Source organism: Pongo abelii, chromosome 2 (assembly GCF_028885655.2).
Source record: "Pongo abelii isolate AG06213 chromosome 2, NHGRI_mPonAbe1-v2.0_pri, whole genome shotgun sequence".
In the NCBI taxonomy this organism is placed as follows: domain Eukaryota; kingdom Metazoa; phylum Chordata; class Mammalia; order Primates; family Hominidae; genus Pongo; species Pongo abelii.
In genome coordinates, this window is record NC_085928.1 from 69,687,266 (window position 1) to 69,706,461 (window position 19,196).

Sequence of the window (19,196 nt, forward strand, 5' to 3'; positions counted from 1 at the left end):
AGACCAGCTTGGGCAGCATAGCAATACCACATCTCTACAGAAAAATTAAAAATTAGCCAGGTGTGGCGGTTCATGCCTATAGTCCAAGCTACTTGCAAGGCTGAGGCTGGAGGATTGCTTAAGCCTGGGAGTTTGGGGCTGCAGTTCACCAAGATTGTACCACTGTACTCCAGCCTGGACAATAGAGACCCTGTCTCTAATATATATATATATATATATATATATACACACATATATATATATATATACACATATATATATATATATACACACATATATATATATACACATATATATATACACATATATATATATACACATATATATATACACATATATATATACACACACACACATATATATACACAAAATAATGTAAAACATATATAATATATAATTAGCTATTATATACAATATATAATAATATATATTAGCTATTATTAGGATGATTATTTGGACTTTGAGAAGAAATTTAATGAGAATGAGATTGGAGATGGGATGAAGGAAGATTTTTTCAGGGCATACAGGTTAAACAAAGGATCAGAAATAAGAAAATATGCTCAGGAACCACTCACTGATTAGTTCTAAATGATGGTGGTCTTGTCTCTTCTTTTATAACCTCTAATTTCTTTTTCTTGCCTTATTGTCTTGGCTAGGACCTTTGTCCAGTACCGTGTGGAGGGAAGTGACACCCTTGACTCTTAAAAGGCATGCTTCTGATTTTTCATCATTTAAGACAAAAACTCTTAGCAAATCAGGAATAAATAGGAACTCCGCCTGATAAAAGGTATTATCAAAGCCAACAGCAAGTCACACTTGCTGCTGAATAGAGTTCAGCAAGATGGCTGCTTAAAGATTAATATACAGAAGTTAATAATGCTTCTGTGTGCCAGCCACATCCAATTAGAAAATGTCATTGAAATGCATACATTAGAAAACAAGAATAATTGAAAATTGATGCCATTGAGGCTACAAATTAGCTGCATCTCAGAAGTTTTGATAAGTGATGCTGTCATTTTCATTCATATATAAATATTTCATAATTTTCATTATAATTTGTTTGACTACGAATTATTCAGAATTAGGTTTGGGTTTTTAAAAAAATAATTTCAAAGGTTTTTTTTTTAAAGCCTTCTTATTTTTAGTTTCTAAATTTATTGGATCATGATAAGAAAATTAAGACAATAAAGATTAATTTTTGTTTTTTGTGTTTTGTTTTGTTTGTTTGTTTTTTTGAGATGGGTTTCACTCTGTTGCCCAGGCTGGAGTGCAGTGGTGTGATCATAGCTCACTGCAGCCTCGAACTCCTGGGCTCAAGAAATCATCTTGCCTTAGCCTCCTGAGTAGCTGGGACTACAGGAGTATGCCACTACACGCTGCAATTTTTTTTTTTTTTTTAGTTTTTGTACAGACAGGGTCTCACTTTGTTGCCCAGGCTGTTTTTGAACTCCTGGCCTCAAGCAATCCTCCCATCTCAGCCTCCCAAAGTGCTGGAATTATAGGCATGAGCCACTGTACCTCGCAAGGTTATACATTTTTTGGTATTTTTTGGAGGATTGGCCTTATCAGATATCAAGGCTTCCTCTGGAGTGATAGTCAGACATTACTAGAGCAGGGCTAGACAAACTGATCAATTGGACAGAAGAGAGCCCAGAAACAGAGCCCTTCATAAATGGAAACTTGGTAAACGACAGTGGTGCATTACAGATCAGAGGGAAAAGGATGACTACTTAGTAAATGGGGCTGATTCAACTGATTGTCCTTTTCTTATTATTTGTAAGAGCTGATTTTATATATACATATACATATACTTTCCTCATATGGAAAAATATAAGGCCTTTACATTAGTTTACAGAAATATATTCTGGAAAGCTTAAGGTGCTAAAGGTAGAAAGCAACACTTCAAGACTTTTGAAAGACAATGTAGATTACATTTAATATTTAAAACCTTGGTGTAGGAAAAGGCTGCTTAAAGAAAACATCAGAAAGCACAAACCATAAAAGAAAATATTGATTAATTTCATTATATAAAAATAAAAAATCTTCCATACAATAATAAATAAATAGAAAATATGGCCAAGACAAGGAGAAGATATTTGGCATATACAGAATCAATAAAAGGTTAATACCCAGAATATAAAATCAGCTCTTACAAATTAATAAGAAAAGGAAAAACAACCCAGTAGAAACATAGGTAAGTGATAAAAATTGATAAGCCACAGAAAGTGAAATTTAGGCCGGATATGGTCTGGGATTACAGGTGCAGCTCACACCTGTAATCTCAGCACTTTGGGAGGCTGAGGTGGGAGGACTGCTTGAGGCCAGGAGTTGAAGACAAGCCTGGGCAATATAGTGAGACCCCGAGTCTACAGATAATAATTTTTAAAAAATTAGCCAGGTGTGGTGGTGTGTGCTTGTGGTCTCAGCTACTCAGGAGGCTGAGGTGGGAGGATCTCCTGAGCCCAGGAGGTTGAGGCTGCAGTGAGCTATGATTACACTACTGCACTCCAGCCTGGGCAACCAAGCAAGACCCTACCTAAAAAAAAAATTAAAAAGTGAAACTTAAATGGTCAGTGATATAAGAAAAGGTGCTCATAATTACTGGTAATCAGGAAAAGGTAAAATAAAACAAAATGAGATACAATCTGACTCCCAGTTGGTAGGTAAAACAATCCTAAGTGCTGGCAAGAATGTGGAGCCTCAGGACCCTCATGCATTCCCAGGAAACATGTAAATAAGTCCAGCTCCTTGAGAGAACAATCACGCAATATCTAGTAACAGTGCTGGAAGGGGTATGGACCTTTTGACCCAACAATTTTACTTCTAAATATAACCCAAAGCTATTCTAGCATATCTGCTCACACACAAAACTGTATGAGAATGTTTGCTGCAGTGGTGTTTCTAACAGAGAAACAGAGAAATAACCTAAATGTCCATCATTAGGGAAATGGTTAAATAGGTTGTGGGTAGTTGCACCATGGAATCTTATACAATAGTGAAGAGGCGCTAGATCTACAAGTATCAGTGTGAATAAAGCTTGAAAACTTAATGTTGGGTGAAAAAAGTAAGGTACAGTATGACATTTTTATAAAACTTGGAACACAGATGAATAGTTTATATGGTTCATATGGTTAGACACCTGGCTGAAATAAAGCTATGCAAATGTAGAATGTGTAAGAATACACAGCAGTGTCAGAATTGTAATTGAGGAAAGAGGGAGGAAGGAAGGAGACCAAGAACATTTCTAGTGTATCTGTAACATTTTGCTTCCTAAAAATAATTTTGAAGCAAAAATAACAAAATTTTGTTATCTAATTTGAGTGGTGTGTTCCTGGGTGTTTGTTATTGTTCGCTCTCCTTTTCTGCATGTTTTAGATGTTGGAAAATTGAAATTAAAGGTAAAAATAAGGAAAGTCAGGTTGGAGACAGGTCAAGGAAGCCTTTGGGTGTCAGAGTGAGAAGCTGGGATTTATTTTCTAGACATTAGAGATCCATTGAAGGTTCTTGAATGGGGGGTGAAATGAACAGAGACAAGTTGAAGGATGATTAATTTGATATGGTATGTTTAATGGCTTTGAAAAGAGATTTTGGATGGATGGTGCATGTTATTATACATATACACTTGTATACATGTTAGTGGTGAAAGATAATGGGGACTGGATCAGGGAGATTGATACAGGAATGGGAAGGAAGAAAGGAAAGGAAAGATGGATGAATGGATGAGTGGGTTGATGGATGGATGGATGGATGAATGGATGGATGAGTGGATGAGTGGGTTGATGGGTATATGGATGGATGAATGAATGGATGGATGAGTGGATGAGTGGGTTGATGGGTAGATGGATAGATGAAAGAAAGGATGGATGAATGCATGGGTAAGTTGATGGATAGATGGGTGGATGGATAAATGGATGGGTGGGTGAGTATATGGGTAGATGGGCAAATGGGTGGAGAGGTGGATAGATGGGTGAATACATAGGTAGAGACATTTTTGAAATGCCAGTGCAATCGCATTTACATCCTGTCCACAAATAATTCAAGTGAAACAGAAGATCAGGTTATAAATGACAAAGAGGTTAAAGTGATGTCTCAAGTCAGTGATTCAGCAGTAATAAGTGATCAATAATGCTTTGAAACCAACAAATAAGCCTAACAACATCCATAGTCATCCTGAAGATAATGTAGAGAGGGAGAAAGCTGCTCAAAACTGAGCAGCTTCAGGTTTTCATAGATACTGGCTTTTCAGGAAGACAGCCCTGTCACTTCCCATGACATGCTTGCAGGCTCTCATCTTACCCTCAACCATAGCTCCTGATCTGTGAGTGACTCTTGGAGAGAGAGAGAGAGAGATAATATGTATATAAAACATCCACATCAGGGACACAATCAAGAAAGATTACTCCTGAGTATGTGAATATGTTCTGGGCCCACAGAGATTCAGCCCAACTTTCCACACCATCCCCAGCTACCTCGGCTTGGAAGCCAGGGTGGGGCAGGATTGAGTAACAGATGACAGGAGATTCTGCAAAATGGCATCGGACACTGTATGTTATCTGACATTTATGATGATCTAAAGCAGAGCCTTGTAAATATCAATATGCTTTCTATACTAAGGCAGAAGAGTATTCACGTTTTAGAATAATTTTTAGATGTTTAGGGAAAGAAGACCTTAAAGGTGCTTAGAGTGCTAACTTTCCCAGTGGAGGCAACTCTGTTGAGAATATCACATTCACTAGCTCTATGGCCTTGGGCAAATTACTTACCCTTCCTGAGCCTCTGTGTTCTAATCTTCAAAATAGGTTCAACAATAGTGCCTTGCATAAAGGGCTGATCTTAGGCTTACCTGAGGTATTGTCTCATAAAGCAGTTAGCATTGTGCCTGGCATATGCTAAGAGATCAAGAAACAATAACTATTATTGTTATTATCCACAATGGTATGTATTATAAGCACATAGTATTAGTAGTAATTATACTAAGAATTATTATTAATAAGTATTACCATTATTAATAATATTTAGTATTATCAGTAGAGATCCAGAAACTCCTACCCTGACCATGTCATAACCATTCCGAGGTATCCTTGGACTTCCTCAGGCCTGTTATGTAAAGCAGTTCTGAAAGTGAAGCTTTCAGCATAAATAGGGTCCCAAAGCAAGGCTGGGAGTAATTGCAGGGAAAGGAAATGCTGGCCACGGTGCTAGACTCACTGCCTCCGTGCATGCCTGGGCTCCCGGGTGTGCATGAGTGGGGCTCACCACTGCCAAGAACGTCCAAGTGGTTCCAGGGCCTGCCTTCTTCTTTGCAGTCTGACATACCAGCCCTGGCAACGGTAGGAAGACCTAAGGACTCGAATCTGCATTCTTGAAAAATGAGTAGATGACAACATTTGGAGTTCAGCAACAGGCGGCATAAATTAGTGTGGGAAGGGAAAGAGAATAGGGAGGAGTCCAGGAGCAGGGAAAGGAAGAAAACGGGAGGCAGAGGGGAAGAATAACAAGGATCAGGATAGAGGGTGGGCAGGAACCTGGCTAAGGAGGATGTTTGAAAGCAGAGGTTGGCCCCGGGATGGAGAGCTGATAGCCCAGTTATTGGCAACCAAAGTCCTGGCTAGGAATGGGAGTGAGCCGTTAACTGTTGGAGCTGCTGTGTTCAGGGGTACGCGGACCTTCCAGCACAGGCTGGAGAAGCCTGATCCTCTGAGACATGCCTTTTAAGCCTTTGTTTTGGAAATAAAAACACAATCACTTTGGGAGATGGCCCGTGCTTACATACATCATGTATTTAAATAGGGAACATCTGTGGGTCTCAAGTTTTGTGATTTGATGAGAAAACAAGCCAGAGTGTGGAGAAGCGGTGGGTAGGATCTGTCGGCATTTAGGACTGAAAGAGACAAAGGATTTTGTTGTTGTTGTTGAGTTGTATTTGTTTCCTGTTGTTGTTTTTGAATCCCAGAATTAGGAAAATCATGAAATGTCCCTAAGAGTAACCCAACATGAGAACATCTACTCAAGCGAAGAGTGAGAAAAGAGAGACAGGGGGCTGGCTGATGCGGGGTTTGATGAGACAGGAGAAGAGAGGCCCAGCACGGATAACTGAGAGTTAAAAAGGTCACCTGTTTTACTACTGCATTACAATTTTCTAAAAGATTGTTTAGGATGGTCTCACTGGGAGAAATGAAAGGGGGTATGTGTGTGTGTATGTGTGTGTGTGAGGTCTTGTTCTTAAAACTCAACATTTTAAGATGGCATTTTTTTTTAGACATAGAGAGTGACATTAGCTCTGGAAGTGACCCATCTTTGAGTTACTTTGAGGGAGAAAGACACACGCCTTTTAAAAACAGAGCTTTTCAGGCCGGGTGTGGTGGCTCATGCCTGTAATCCCAGCACTTTGGGAGGCTGAGGCAGGTGGATCACCTGAGGTCAGGAGTTCAAGACCAGCCTGGCCAACATGGTGAAAACCTGTCTCTACTAAAAATACAAAAATTAGCTAGGTGTGGTGGTGCATGCCGGTAATCCCAGTTACTTGGGAGGCTGAGGCAGGAGAATCCCTTGAACCCGAGAGATGGAGGTTGCAGTGAGCTGAGATTGCACCGCTGCACTCCAGCCTGGGTGACAAAGCAAGACACCATCTCAAAGCAACAACAAAAGAAATAGAGCTTTTCGAATGTAACTCATAAAGTCTTAGGACCTACTGTGAGGTTTTTGAGAGTTTTCCCTAAAAAGCATGATGATCCCTGCATTGAAAACAAAATCAAATCATACAGGGCAAGATTTTCATGGCAAAGGAAATGATTTCATTCAGAGCTGTGTATGTCAAGAACTTCATCAGCTGATTTCATCTTGACATGAATTAATGTTCGCTTGATTTTTTTTTTTTTTTTTTTTGCGAAGAAATAAGGGTCAGAGGTGACCATCCTTTACTCCTCTCTAGTTTCCTACTGCTCCTGCACAATGCTGAGCTCATCCACAGGCATTTACAGAGCTCCTTTTGTATGCAGGTCTTCGTAATTGGCATTGTGGGAAACTTTAAAGCCAGAGATCTGGTCTTTAGGGTGTGTGTGCTCTAATTGTTGGGAAATTAGTCCTTTTGCAGGAACTCTTTGAAAGCTGATGCTTGGTGGAGCGTTTTCAGAAGGCCGTCTCATTCAGTGGTCATTTCGGTATCTACAGACTGACATAAGCATGGATTACATTAGTATTCTTTCAAATAAGCAAAAATGAAAATGTATGGGATCCTGTAAACTGATGAAGTCCAGAGGTGAATCTTGTTTAGGCACCACTAGATCTAGGGACTGAAAGGCTCTGGCTGTCTGCTGTAGTGGGCCTGGTACTGCAGGCCGTGCAAGACTCCTGAAGAACCCTTTAGCAACCCCAGGGGAGAGATGATCTGAGAGTGTGGTTATGAGAGTCCCAAAGAAGATTCTTCATTGGCTTAGCCTGGAACACATGTTTGTCTCTGATCTGATCACTGAAGGCAAGGAGCTGGAGCCTGGTCAGACCCTTCCCCTGCCTGATGATCTTGTGTGGCCAGGCAAACAGGAGCCTGTTCCACCAACATCTCATCTTCTGTTAGTAGAAGGAGGAAGGGAGAAGCAAGACATGACCATCATGGCTGGTTTATTCCTAGCAGAGCAGGTGGGCTAAAGAGGATGAAATCTGCTTGTAAGTTGGGGCAAGGCCCAGAGATGCAGATTTCTGCACAGGTGATAAGAAAGTGCATTGGACAGGTAGGTAGTGTCTGGAGGGCAGGGCCTCCTTTGTACTTTCCTTGTGGTCTGGGCTCATCTCCATTACAGCATTGTGATGACTTTTTTTCACTGTGTGTCTGCATCTTGAACTAGGCCCTAAGGAAGCAGATTATAGTAAGTTGCTATGAGTGCGAACTTTGGAGTCAGACCAATCAAAAGGCTGAATCTTGGCTCTGCCACTTTCTAGCTGTGCAACCTTGGGGAAGTTGCTCAGCCATTCTGAGCCTCCAGCCCCCCCCCACCCCACATATCTGTCAAGTGGGAATAATTATAGCAGTTCCTGTAAATATTTAAATTAGATAATGCATGGGAGTGACTTTGGATAGTATTCAACAAATGGGGCCAGGCACCGTGGCTCATACCTGTAATCCCAGCACTTTGGGAGGCTTGAGAGCAGGGACCGTGTCTCATTCAGCTTTGTGTCGTTATTGCCTAGTTTAGGCTGGTACATACTGGGTAGTCAATAAACACCCGTGTAAATGGAATCGAAGCTAGTGAAACATGGACCACAGAGGGATAAGAGGCCACCCTTTTCCTGAGAGACCCCACCAGTGTCTGGTCATAAACTGAAATACCTCTGTGGGCTGTACGGAGGACATGGCCGGGTGGAGGGAGAAGCTGGGCACTGTGTTCACCTGGACCAGCAGTAGCACAAGCCCAGACCGAAGGGGCCAGCATACTTGAAACAGGGGCTCGGCATCGCTGGATCTTCTAGAATTACCAGAGACGCTGAAAATCAGGACTTGTGCAGGAAATTTCCTGAGTTTTCAACACTGGGAAAGCATCCAGATGTTCTGAAAACACTGAATGGCCAAACAAAACACGTCTGCAGGCCAGAGAAGCTGCCACTTGGAAGCCTTGTTCTAAGGCACTATTTCTCAATTGGGCAGGAGAGGGGGAGTTTTATCCCCCAGGGAACATTTGGCAATGTCTGGAGGTAATTTTGGTTGTCACACTGGGGGTTGGGGGTAGGGAATGCTACTGGCGTCTCACGGGTGGAGGCCAGGGATGCTCCTAAACATCCTCCTATACACAGGACAGAGAATGCCTGGCCCTAAGGGAGCTGAACTGGCTTTAGTTACAGGCAAAGAGGCAAAGGAACCAGGCAGGGCTGGGGTTCCCTGCACTCATGGTGGCTGGCCCTTGAGATTGGTCAGCCTCATTTTACTGGCTTATCTGAGCGTGAAAGACAGGGCTGTGCTCCATCAATCTGGAGGAGCCACAGCTGCCATGGCTGAGCCCTCCTTGGCCCCATGTCACCGTTTTCCACTGTCCACACACTCCCTGTGCATGAAGGAAGCAGCCTGCCACCCTGACCCCTGCAGGCATGAAAGTAATGTGGAAAATGTGGGCAATGAGAGCAAATACGTTATCACTTAGGTTCCTAAGGGCTGGGTGTGGTGTCGCTGGAGATCACAGGGTTTGGGCTTCCTGTTCCTGGTGAGAAGTTTGGTTTGAGTTCCTCATTCAGTAGTTTCTGGAACCATGGTTGAGAATATTTCCCTTCCCGATCAACCCCAGCCAAAAATAGAAAGAATGCCTTTGAGTGCTGTGCAGTTGAGTATTTGCTGAGCATTTACTCTGTGGCCAGCCCAGGGCTTGATGCTGGGGAGTTGGTGAGCAGAGAGGCCTGGGCAGGTTCCCTCTGGCGGCTTACAGTCCTGGGGAAGAGATACAAGAACCCGATCTCCAGCTCCTCCCATTCATCCAACCCTCCATTCACTGGTGTCTTCACCTTCCTGAAGCGTAGCCCTGGTCATCTTAAACTTCTGCTCAACAACCCTCAGTAGTTCCCAGTCCTGCTCTGAAGGAAGCCTGTACTCTATCCGCCTCTATGATCTGACCCAACCTCTGTCTCAGGCTTATCTCCTGCTCACCTGTTGCCGAGCTTCTCTCTTCATGAACCAGTCTTTTTACCATCCCCAATCTCTGTGCCTCCTGCCTAGAAGGCTGTCTCTAGCCATTCATGCAAGCTAAGAAGGCCCTGGAAGTATCCCCTCAATCCTCTTCATCACTTTATCTCACATCACATCATCCTTTACTCTTGTATGGCCCTTTCCACCTCCTGCCTTAGAATTGTGTTCTTGACTCTACCCCAGCAAACTGGGAGATTCTTAAGGGAAAAGTTACTAAAAGAATTGATTTTATATTCCCTTCTCTGGGCAACTACCTAGCCTTGTCCTTGGCATCTCGTGAGTGTTGATTCAGCCTGTACTGCTATTTCCCCGGGACTTCATCTGTGCCTCATATGGTGCTAGGTGCTGCCAAATGTGTTATCTCTTTTCATGCTCATAGGGACTCCATGAGACCCATGACATCATCTCACTTTCACAGATAAGGAAACTAAGTCTTAGAGGAACTGTCACTTCATTCGTTCATAGATTCATTCAGCAAACACATATATACACACACACACACACACATAAATATATATACACACATATATACACATATACATATGTATTTTATATGTATGTGTATGTTACATATGTATACATAATATACATATATGTATATTTACTCTTGTATGTCCCTTTCCGCCTCCTGCCTTAGAACTGTGTTATTGACTCTACCCCAGCAAACTGGGAGATACTTAAGGGAAGAGTTACTAAAAAATTCGATTTTATATTCCTTTCTCTGGGCAACTTCCTAGCCTTGTCCATAATATACATATGTGTATATTATGTATACATATGTACTATACGTGTATGTATATGTATATTATATATGTAATACATATATACATATAAAATACATATTATATGTATTTGTGTAGATATATGTGTATATATGTATACATATATAATATACACATACATATAATATGTATTTCATATATGTATATGTGGGTTTATATGTGTGTATATTTATGTGGATATGTGTGTACATATATATATACACACACATATACACACCCACATATATACACACACACGTATATATGGGATTTTTTTTTGAAACAGTCTCATTCTGTCACCCAGGCTGGAATGCAGTGGCACGATCTCAGCTCACTGCAACCGCTACCTACCAGGCTTAAATGATCTTCCCGCCTCAGCCTCCCTAGTAGCTGGGACTACAGGTGTGTGCCACCACACTTGGCTAATTTTTGTATGTTTGGTAGAGACGGGGTTTCACCATGTTGCCCAGGCTGGTCTTGAATCCTGGGCTCAGGTCATCTGCCTGCCTCAGTCTCTCAAAATGCTGGGATTACAGGTGTGAGCCACCATGCCCGGCCAAGCAAACATATTTAATGAACATGTACTCTGTGGCAGACTCTGTTGCATTGCAGAAATGCAGGAATAGGGAAATAAGATATTGCAGATTGGGTCCCCCAGGAAGCAGACTCTGGGACATCTGAATTTAGCTTCTAGGAGAATGATGAAGGAGTGTTCTTGGATCAGCCACTTGGGAAGGCAGGTGAGGCAGCAGGGTGAGGTCGAGCTGTGATGCAGGCTGCCTTACTAGAAGTCCTAGCCAGCCTGGTGGGGAGCTTTTTAAAAACTTTTATTTTCAGTTCAGAGGTACATGTACAGGATGTACAGGTTTGTTACATAGGTAAACGTGTGTCATGGAAGTTTGTTATACCAATTATTTTATCATCTAGGTTTTTAGCCTAGTATCCATTAGTTATATTTCCTGGTCCTCTCCCTCCTCCCACCATCCATCCTCCAATAGGCCCCAGTGTGTGTTGTTCCCTTCTATGTATCAATGTGTTTCCATTATTTAGCTCCCACTTATAAGTAAGAATATGTGGTATTTGGTTTTCTGTTACTGTGTTAGGTTGCTAAGGATAATGGCTTCCAGCTTCATCCATATCTGTAAAGGACATGATCTCATTCTTTTTTATGGCTGCATAGTATTCCATGGTATATAGGTACCATATTTTCTTTTTCTAATCTATCATTAATTGGTATTTGGGTTGATTCCAAGTCTTTGCTATTGTGAATAGTGATGCAATGAACATACACATGCATGTGTCTTTGTAATAGAACAACTTATATTCCTTTGGGTATATACCCAGTAATGGGATTGCTGGGTCAAATGGTATTTCTCACTTTAGATCTTTGAGGAATTGCCACACTGTCTTCCACAGTGGTTGAACTAATTTACACTCCCACCAACAGTGTAGAAGCAGGGAGTTCTGAAGATGGAATGACTCCTCAGAGCTGTCTGAGTTGAGACAGGAAGAGGCTGACCTCTCTGCCCCACAATGATCAGTCTTTGGGTAAGGACCACACTGAGAAGGAGGTGTATACTGGTGTCATTTTGTCCTCTGAGGCCATCCCTGTAGGGTGTTCTCAGCTGAGGGCTGTCTGCCTGAGCATTCATTGCCAGAAAGAAAGTCTCTTTGCCCTCATGGGGCTGACATTGAAGCAAGGGAAACAAATGATAAATGAATGAACAAATAAACAAACAAGATCATTTACAAGTGCAGAGAAGACATAACAAGGTGCTCATTTTACAGTCAGGAAAGCTAAGATGCCAATAGGTTGAATGACTGAAAGCCCTGTCTCCAAACCAGGTCTCTGTGGCCCCCAAAGTCATCCCCTCTGCTGCCCAACAGGCCTGTGCTAGTTGTGTAGAGTTAGCTTGACTCAAAATTCAAGCTAAGGAACTGGGGCTTGATTCTGTAGACAATGAGGAGGCTTTGGAGGAATAAGATAAGTCCATTTCCAGGAAATTTCACTGGCACAGGCCTGCAGAATGGACTGTAAACTCAAAGAGACAAGAGCTAAGGATTTTGGTAAGAGGTGCCTCTTAACAAAGTGAATCTGGGTCTACAGTGATGATATGCTTGCTACTGGGAACTGGTAGTGGAAAATAGGACTGAATCCCTTAGGATGCTTTTGGCTGCAAGTAACAGAAAACCCCAGCTGAAAGTGACTTGATCAATAAAGCTATAGAAGTGGAAGTTCACTGGGAGGCAGGCTCTGGGTTTTCAGTCCAATCAATTGTCCAGAAGGTCATTAATCCTAAGTCTGCTTCCTCTTTTTGTTCTAAGATGCCTGCTGGTAGCAACTGGGCTACATGCATTTCTTTCTTTTTTCTTTTTTTGCCAGCACTCAGTAGAAAAGCTAAAACTTTCCATTTGACCACAGAAGTCTTTCTCTTCCATCCAGTTAAGTCACATACTCACCTCTGGACTAATAACACATACCAGAATCCACCATCTTGAGTTGGGATGGCCTCCAGCTTCCCTTGAAGAACTCTCCTGGAGGAATGAATTCCTGGGCAAATTCATGGCTCTTTTAGAAAGTAGGAACGGCAAGAATGGATACTGGGAGGTGGAGGAGGCCAGCTTGCCTGCTACTCAGAACAAATAATTGGGCAGTTTGCAGGCAGGACCCAGTAACAGACTGGATTGAGAAAGAGGGATTAAACAAAGTATCAGATAGAACTCCTAGGTATCCAGTTGACAAGCCCAGGAAGATACTATCACATTGACCAAAATTGAAGGAATGGGGGAACAGTTCACCTTTGGATAATTTGAGTTTGGGGGGATGAGGGGACATCTAGACCATACTGTTTTGCAGCAGCTAAGGATACAGGTCTTTGAGCTTGGGCTGAAGGTCTCCTGGGCAGGACAGAACCCAGGAGAGAGGCCTGGGAGATGATGACATAGCTTCTGGTCACCAAGAAGTGGGAGCTGGAGTCAGGAGCGTGTGAGGGAGCCAGCTGCAGCAGGGACCAAGAAGGGAATGCTGGAGGGAATTCTGAAGACAGGACTCTTCCCAGCAGAACTGCCTCTAGGATGGGGTCCCTGCCCATATGCACAGTGACAGCACACAAGGATGTTCACTGCATCAATGTTTGAGATAATAAGATGCTGGAGGCAATGTAAATATCCATCCCTAAGGAGCTGGCTAAATGAATTATGATGTCTCTGGTATATGGAATCCCAAGCAGCTGTGCAAAAAAGGGGATATAAAAGTTACAAGATGGAAAAATTTCTCAGAGGTATCATTAAGTGAAAAGATGCAAAGGTGTGTATGATATGCTCCCATTTGTGTTAAGAGAGAACATATGATATGCAAATGTATGCTTGTTTATTCATAGATTATTTCTGGAAAGTATCAGAAGAAATTTTTTGTAGTGGTTGCCTCTGGACAAGGAGGAGCCTTGGGAGACTTATTCTTTCCATTTTACCTGCTGGCTGTTAGAATTTCTTAACCATGTGCCTTTATTACCTATGTAAAAAGATCATAAAAATAAACACATAAGAAATAGGGTCTTGGGTGTCAAAGGTGTTGGGGAGTTTGAGGACCAAGAGGAGGCCACTGGAGAGTGTCAGAGAATCTGGAGTCAGTAGTTATGGGGAAACATCAGGGGGAGGGGTCACAGGGGAAACTGAGGCACTGATTGTTCACTTGAGAGAATCATGGAGAATAGGAAATGGGGATAGCTACTTGGGTTCATAGAGCACCAGTACAGAAATCATAGGACACTGTTGAAGGTCCCCAGTGAGCTCTGCACAGAGGGTTCTCCACACCCTCTCGAAGCTGGAGGGAGGTGTAAACAGGTCTCTGGAATTGCCTCCGAGGTTTCTACGGTCTGTTAAGGGGTCTGACACAAGCAGAGACCACCTTCAGAGGGGTGATTCTTGGCAAGCCAGGCCCGGAAGCTAAGAGAAAGGGCTGTGGGGGGTGAGGAGAAGGAGCCTGAGAAGGCATCATTCTGATATTAAGCCTTCATGAGCTACCACTGGGTTCAGAGGCTTCTCACCTCTGCAAGGGTGGGAGGAAGGCTATTCTTTGCCCATTAGCAGCTGGTCCAGCTATGAGGCTGAAGGAGCTGGGAGGAAGAGCAGGAGGCTGCAGCTGCTCAGGGAGCCAAGATCATGGCTCCCATTTTCGATACAGAAACTCAACACGGTGGTCTTGGCAAACAGGGAGAATGTCTTGGTCCTTTTAGGTGTCTATAACAAAATACCATAGACTGGGTGACTTACAAACAACAGAAATGTATTTCTCACAGTTCTAGAGGCTTGGAAGTCTAAGAGCAAGACACTGACAGATTTGATGTCTGGTGAGAGCTTGCTTCCTGGTTCATAGAGGGCAACCTCTTGCTGTGTCTTCACATGGTGGAAGGGACAAGGTAGCTGTCTTTGGTCTCTTTAAGGGCATTGTGTTAGTCTGTTCTTACATTGCTGTAAAGGAATACCTGAGGCTGGGTAATTTGTAAAGAAAAGAGGTTCAATTGGCTCACAGTTCTGCAGGCTGTACAGGAAGCATAGCACAGGCATCTGCTCCTGGTGAGATCTCAGGAAGCTTCCAATCATGGTAGAAGGTGAGGGTGGAGCAGGCATTTCACATGGCAGGAGTGGGAGCAACAGAGAGAGAGTGGGAGGTGCAGGTGCCACACACTTCAGAATACACCAAGGGGATGGCACTGAGCTGTTCACCCCCATGATCCAAACATCTCCCACCAGGCTCTGCCTCCAATGCTGAGAATTCCATTTCAACATGAGATTTGGCAGGAACAGAGGTTCAAACCATATCAGGCACTAATCCCATTCCTGAGGGCTCCACCCTTATGACCTAATCACCTCCCAAAGACGTCACCTCCTAATACCATCACATTGGGGGTTAGGATTTCAAAATAGGAATTTTGAGGGAGACACAAACATTCAGATTATAGCAGAGAATATTTACCAAAATCATAATCACAATCATAAATAAAATAACAAAGAATTCTAGACTCTTCAAGCTGCATGGAACCTAGAGATAATTTTCTCCTTGTTTTCTGAATTGTGTCCTTAAATATCATGAAAGCCACTTCGTGGAAACAGGACTGTGGTCAGTGAAACTACAGACTATATACCTCCTTCTTAGAAAGTCTCCATGCAAGGAAGGACATTAAAGGCACTGAGAAGTCCTGCATTAAGAAAACTTGTCTACCTTTGTTCAACTAGCTTTTTTTCAAATGCATGTAGTCTTAGAAGCCCCTGCTCCCCTTTTTTAGCATAGCATCTAGCAGTGGTCTTCAGACCATGCTTTGGAAAGTATTGTTTTAGTTTAAGCTTTTTATTTGATAGGTGAGGTAGCTAAGGCTCAAAGGGGGAAGTGATTCTCCAAGGCCACACAGCCAACAGTGGAAATGAGAAGGTAGATCTTTTGCCTTGTGCTCCAGAGGCCTTTCTGCCAACCTGTACTGCTCCTGTCCCTCATTGGAAGAGACATCTTGACAGTGTGGACCTGCTACTGTGTCAGGATCCAGGCAGTGGTAAGACGAGATTAGGCAGACCAGGGGACCAGCACTGAGGAGGGCCGAGCTGAAATTTGGAGTCAAACTAAGGTTAGGGCATCTGTTGTAACCAGTCCTTGAAAGCTAGGAAGGCTATGTCCAAGTGGGTGCCAGCTGCTGATTCTCAGTCCAGGAAGACAAGCCTTCAGGAAACATCTTCTGGAGCAGTGGTCCCCAACCTTTTTTGCAGCAGGGACCAGTTTTGTGGAAGACAATTTTCCCATGGACCAGGGTGGGGTGATAGTTTTGGGATGATTGAAGCACATTATATTTATTGTGTATTTCATTTCTATATTATTGCATTGTAATATATAATGAAGTAATTATGCAACTCACTGTAATGTAGAATCAGTTTGAGCCCTGAGCCCTGAGCTTGTTTTCCTGCAACTACACAGTTTCGTCTGGGGGTGATGGGAGATAGTGACAGATCATCCTGCATTAGATTTTCATAAGGAGTGTGCAACCTAGATCTCCCACATGCGCAGTTCACACTGGGGTTCGAGGACCTATGAGAATCTAATGCCACCACTGATCTGACAGGAGCTCAGATGGTAATGCCCGCTCACCCACTGCTCACCTCCTGCTGTGTGGCCTGGTGTTTAATGGGCCATGGACTGATCTGTGGCCTGGAGGCTGGGGGCTCATGTTCTGAAGGACCTGAGATTTTTCCTGGAGGACTTGAGAATTATCATTTACTCTCAAGAGGAACTGGGATGCCGAATCATTGTTTCTCAAAGTGTGTTCTATGGAACCCCACTCTCTAGCCATTCATGAGGATTGTGCAAGGAGCTCAGACCCTGGTCATACCAGCTTAGGACACGTAGAATTAAAGAAAAATTCTGTGGGGCTTCCCCACATCTTTAATGTGCTACTGTCACTGTGAGTCACTGTGGTAGGGAAGTGATGTGTAGGGTTCTCCAACTCATATGACCAGGGAATCCCATCTGCAAGGAACCTCTCTCTGTGGGTTTGTTTCATGGACATAGTTGAGGAATTTATGTTGTTGTAGATCAATGAAATTTATGCTGATTTCTGTACCCCTTCTGACCCCACCCGAAACATTCCTGACCTTTCCCTTTTGAAAAGAGATTGGTAAATGTAGCCAGCAAACTTCTCCCCTGCTGACATTTGTTCTTCCATATTCCAGAGCAAGGAGATTGGCCTGCAGATGCACGAGGAGCTCCTGAAGGTGACCAATGAGCTCTACACAGTAAGTTCTGCCTAGGCTCACTGCTGTTTTGGGATTGGGTCTCCTGTCTTCATCACCAGAGCTGGAGGGAAGCAAAACAGAGGTCTGGAATGACCCCAGGCCTTTTTTGCTGCGTTTTATGCTGAGTGACAGTGGGTCATCATGTCAGGATGTAATGACTCACAGCCCCAGCTTCTGATTCTGTACATCTGGGGCAGGGCCTGGGCTTGTCTAGTTTGTCAAAATTCACAAGAGATTCAAACGACCTGCAGCTGTGGGACGTGTTACCTGCAAGAACAGAAGGGCACAAAGTCAAGGCTAGGGGAGTGTGAGTGTGAAGGCTCCTGAAGGCAGGGATGTGAGTTTTGGAGTTAGGCAGCACAGGCTCCAGCGGAGGCCCCTCCTTACCGACTGTAGGACCATAGGCAGGTGGGCAGTTTATCTGGGTCTCAGTCACTGCATCTGCAAAATGGAGCACGGTTCCGAGGATCACGGGAGGTCATGGGGTGAGCCTGCATTGCCATCTCCAAGGCATAATTTCGTAACATCACAGGGTGGTCCACAGCTGACTTTGCTACCTGCTTGGAGTCAACATCTAACTGTGCTTGAGATGAGTTTTAGAATCCAAGAAGGTGAGCAAATGGGGACACAAACACATTAGGCGATGATGCAGGAACTTTCAGACTGTGCTTTGGGGAGCCTACGGCTTCCTCAAGAGGAATGTGGGGACCCCATGGAGAGATATGGGGAGTGGGGTGGGTAGACCCAGCAGGTAGAGCTCCAGGCCCCTCAATCCTACCCAATCAGAACAGAGAAGAATGGTTATGTTTTAAATAGATAGGTGCCCTATATAGCATTTCATGAAAAGTGTGTTTGTGTGTTGGGGAGAATCTGCTGCTAAAATTGTATTTGAAAATCCCTGGTATGAGGGGAAAGAACAGCAGTCTGTGAGAAGCCCCTTCTGTTTGGTTTTATTATCTTTCTATGTTTATATCCTGTGTGGCCAGCAGGTGGTAAATTCCTCAGAGGCACTGAGAGTCTTTGCGGGAGGGCCTGGACCTCAGGTCAGAAAGCCTGCCTCAGATCCCAGCAAGCTATGGAACTCTAGGCAAGGCATTTTTTTCCTGGGCCTCAGTCTCCCAATCAGTAAAATGGGGCTGAGAGTTCTTAGATAAAAGTTGAAACTTTTAATTCCGTGATTCCAAATTAAGGAGCAAAACTTGAGTTGTGGGCAGTTTTTAGTTGAGTCATTCTTAGGGTAAAGGAAGAATTGCTGCTTGAGAATGCATATTGCTTTGCATCAGCTGGTCACTGGGGGACAGAACAGCCTGCTGGGTTAAGGCACGGATTTTGAAGCCAGAGATCTGGGTTCAAATCCAGGTGTTAAGTAGAAATACTAGTACCTGCTTAGTGCACATCCTTGTGAGAATTCAAGGAGATCCTATATGCAATGGATGCTTAGAACAAAGAGTAAAAAAGAGCATTCTGTACCAGAAGTTCTGAGTGTCACTATCATCATCACCATCATTGGCTCCTCCTTGATGGCTGTGAAGTAGGCTGTTGTACATACTCACGGCGGGGGGAAGGGCGGTGATAAATAATGCAAGCCTGGTAAACCGAATGGGATTGTCCTGCTCAGAATTCTGCAGCGAGTTTGGCTAAACCAGGTGCTTCCCAGTCTAGGTCCTTTTTATGTTCCTCAGGCTCCACTTTGAATGGGTCACTTTCCTCCACAGTGTCACAACAACTTAGCCCCAATGTCCTGGGACCCCCCAGTCATCCCCACCTAGGTCTCTAACTTTTGCTGTGACCTCCAGCAGGGCTCCTCTTCTTGGTGCCCTCTATTTACACCAAATACCTTCCCCCTCTGCTGCTTTTCCCCTGCAATCCCTGCTGTCTATACCTACCTGTTAGTGTCATGCTCATTTTTCAAACTCAGACCAAACCCCACCACCTTCAGAATGTTATTACCTCTTGGCTTCAAGTTCCTACGGCAGATGTACCAAAATCTCTTG

General features: G+C 43.5%; 1 protein-coding gene across 3 annotated transcripts in view; it reads left to right on the plus strand.

The window, feature by feature from the left end:
- SRGAP3 (SLIT-ROBO Rho GTPase activating protein 3) overlaps positions 1-19,196 on the plus strand; it is a 271,705-nt gene that overhangs the window by 152,403 nt on the left and 100,106 nt on the right. For all 3 annotated transcript variants that reach the window (XM_002813479.5, XM_002813478.5, XM_054551851.2), the window contains exon 4: positions 17,140-17,202. In XM_002813479.5, the coding sequence (XP_002813525.1) occupies positions 17,140-17,202 (63 nt within the window). The remainder of the gene's footprint in view (positions 1-17,139; positions 17,203-19,196) is intronic.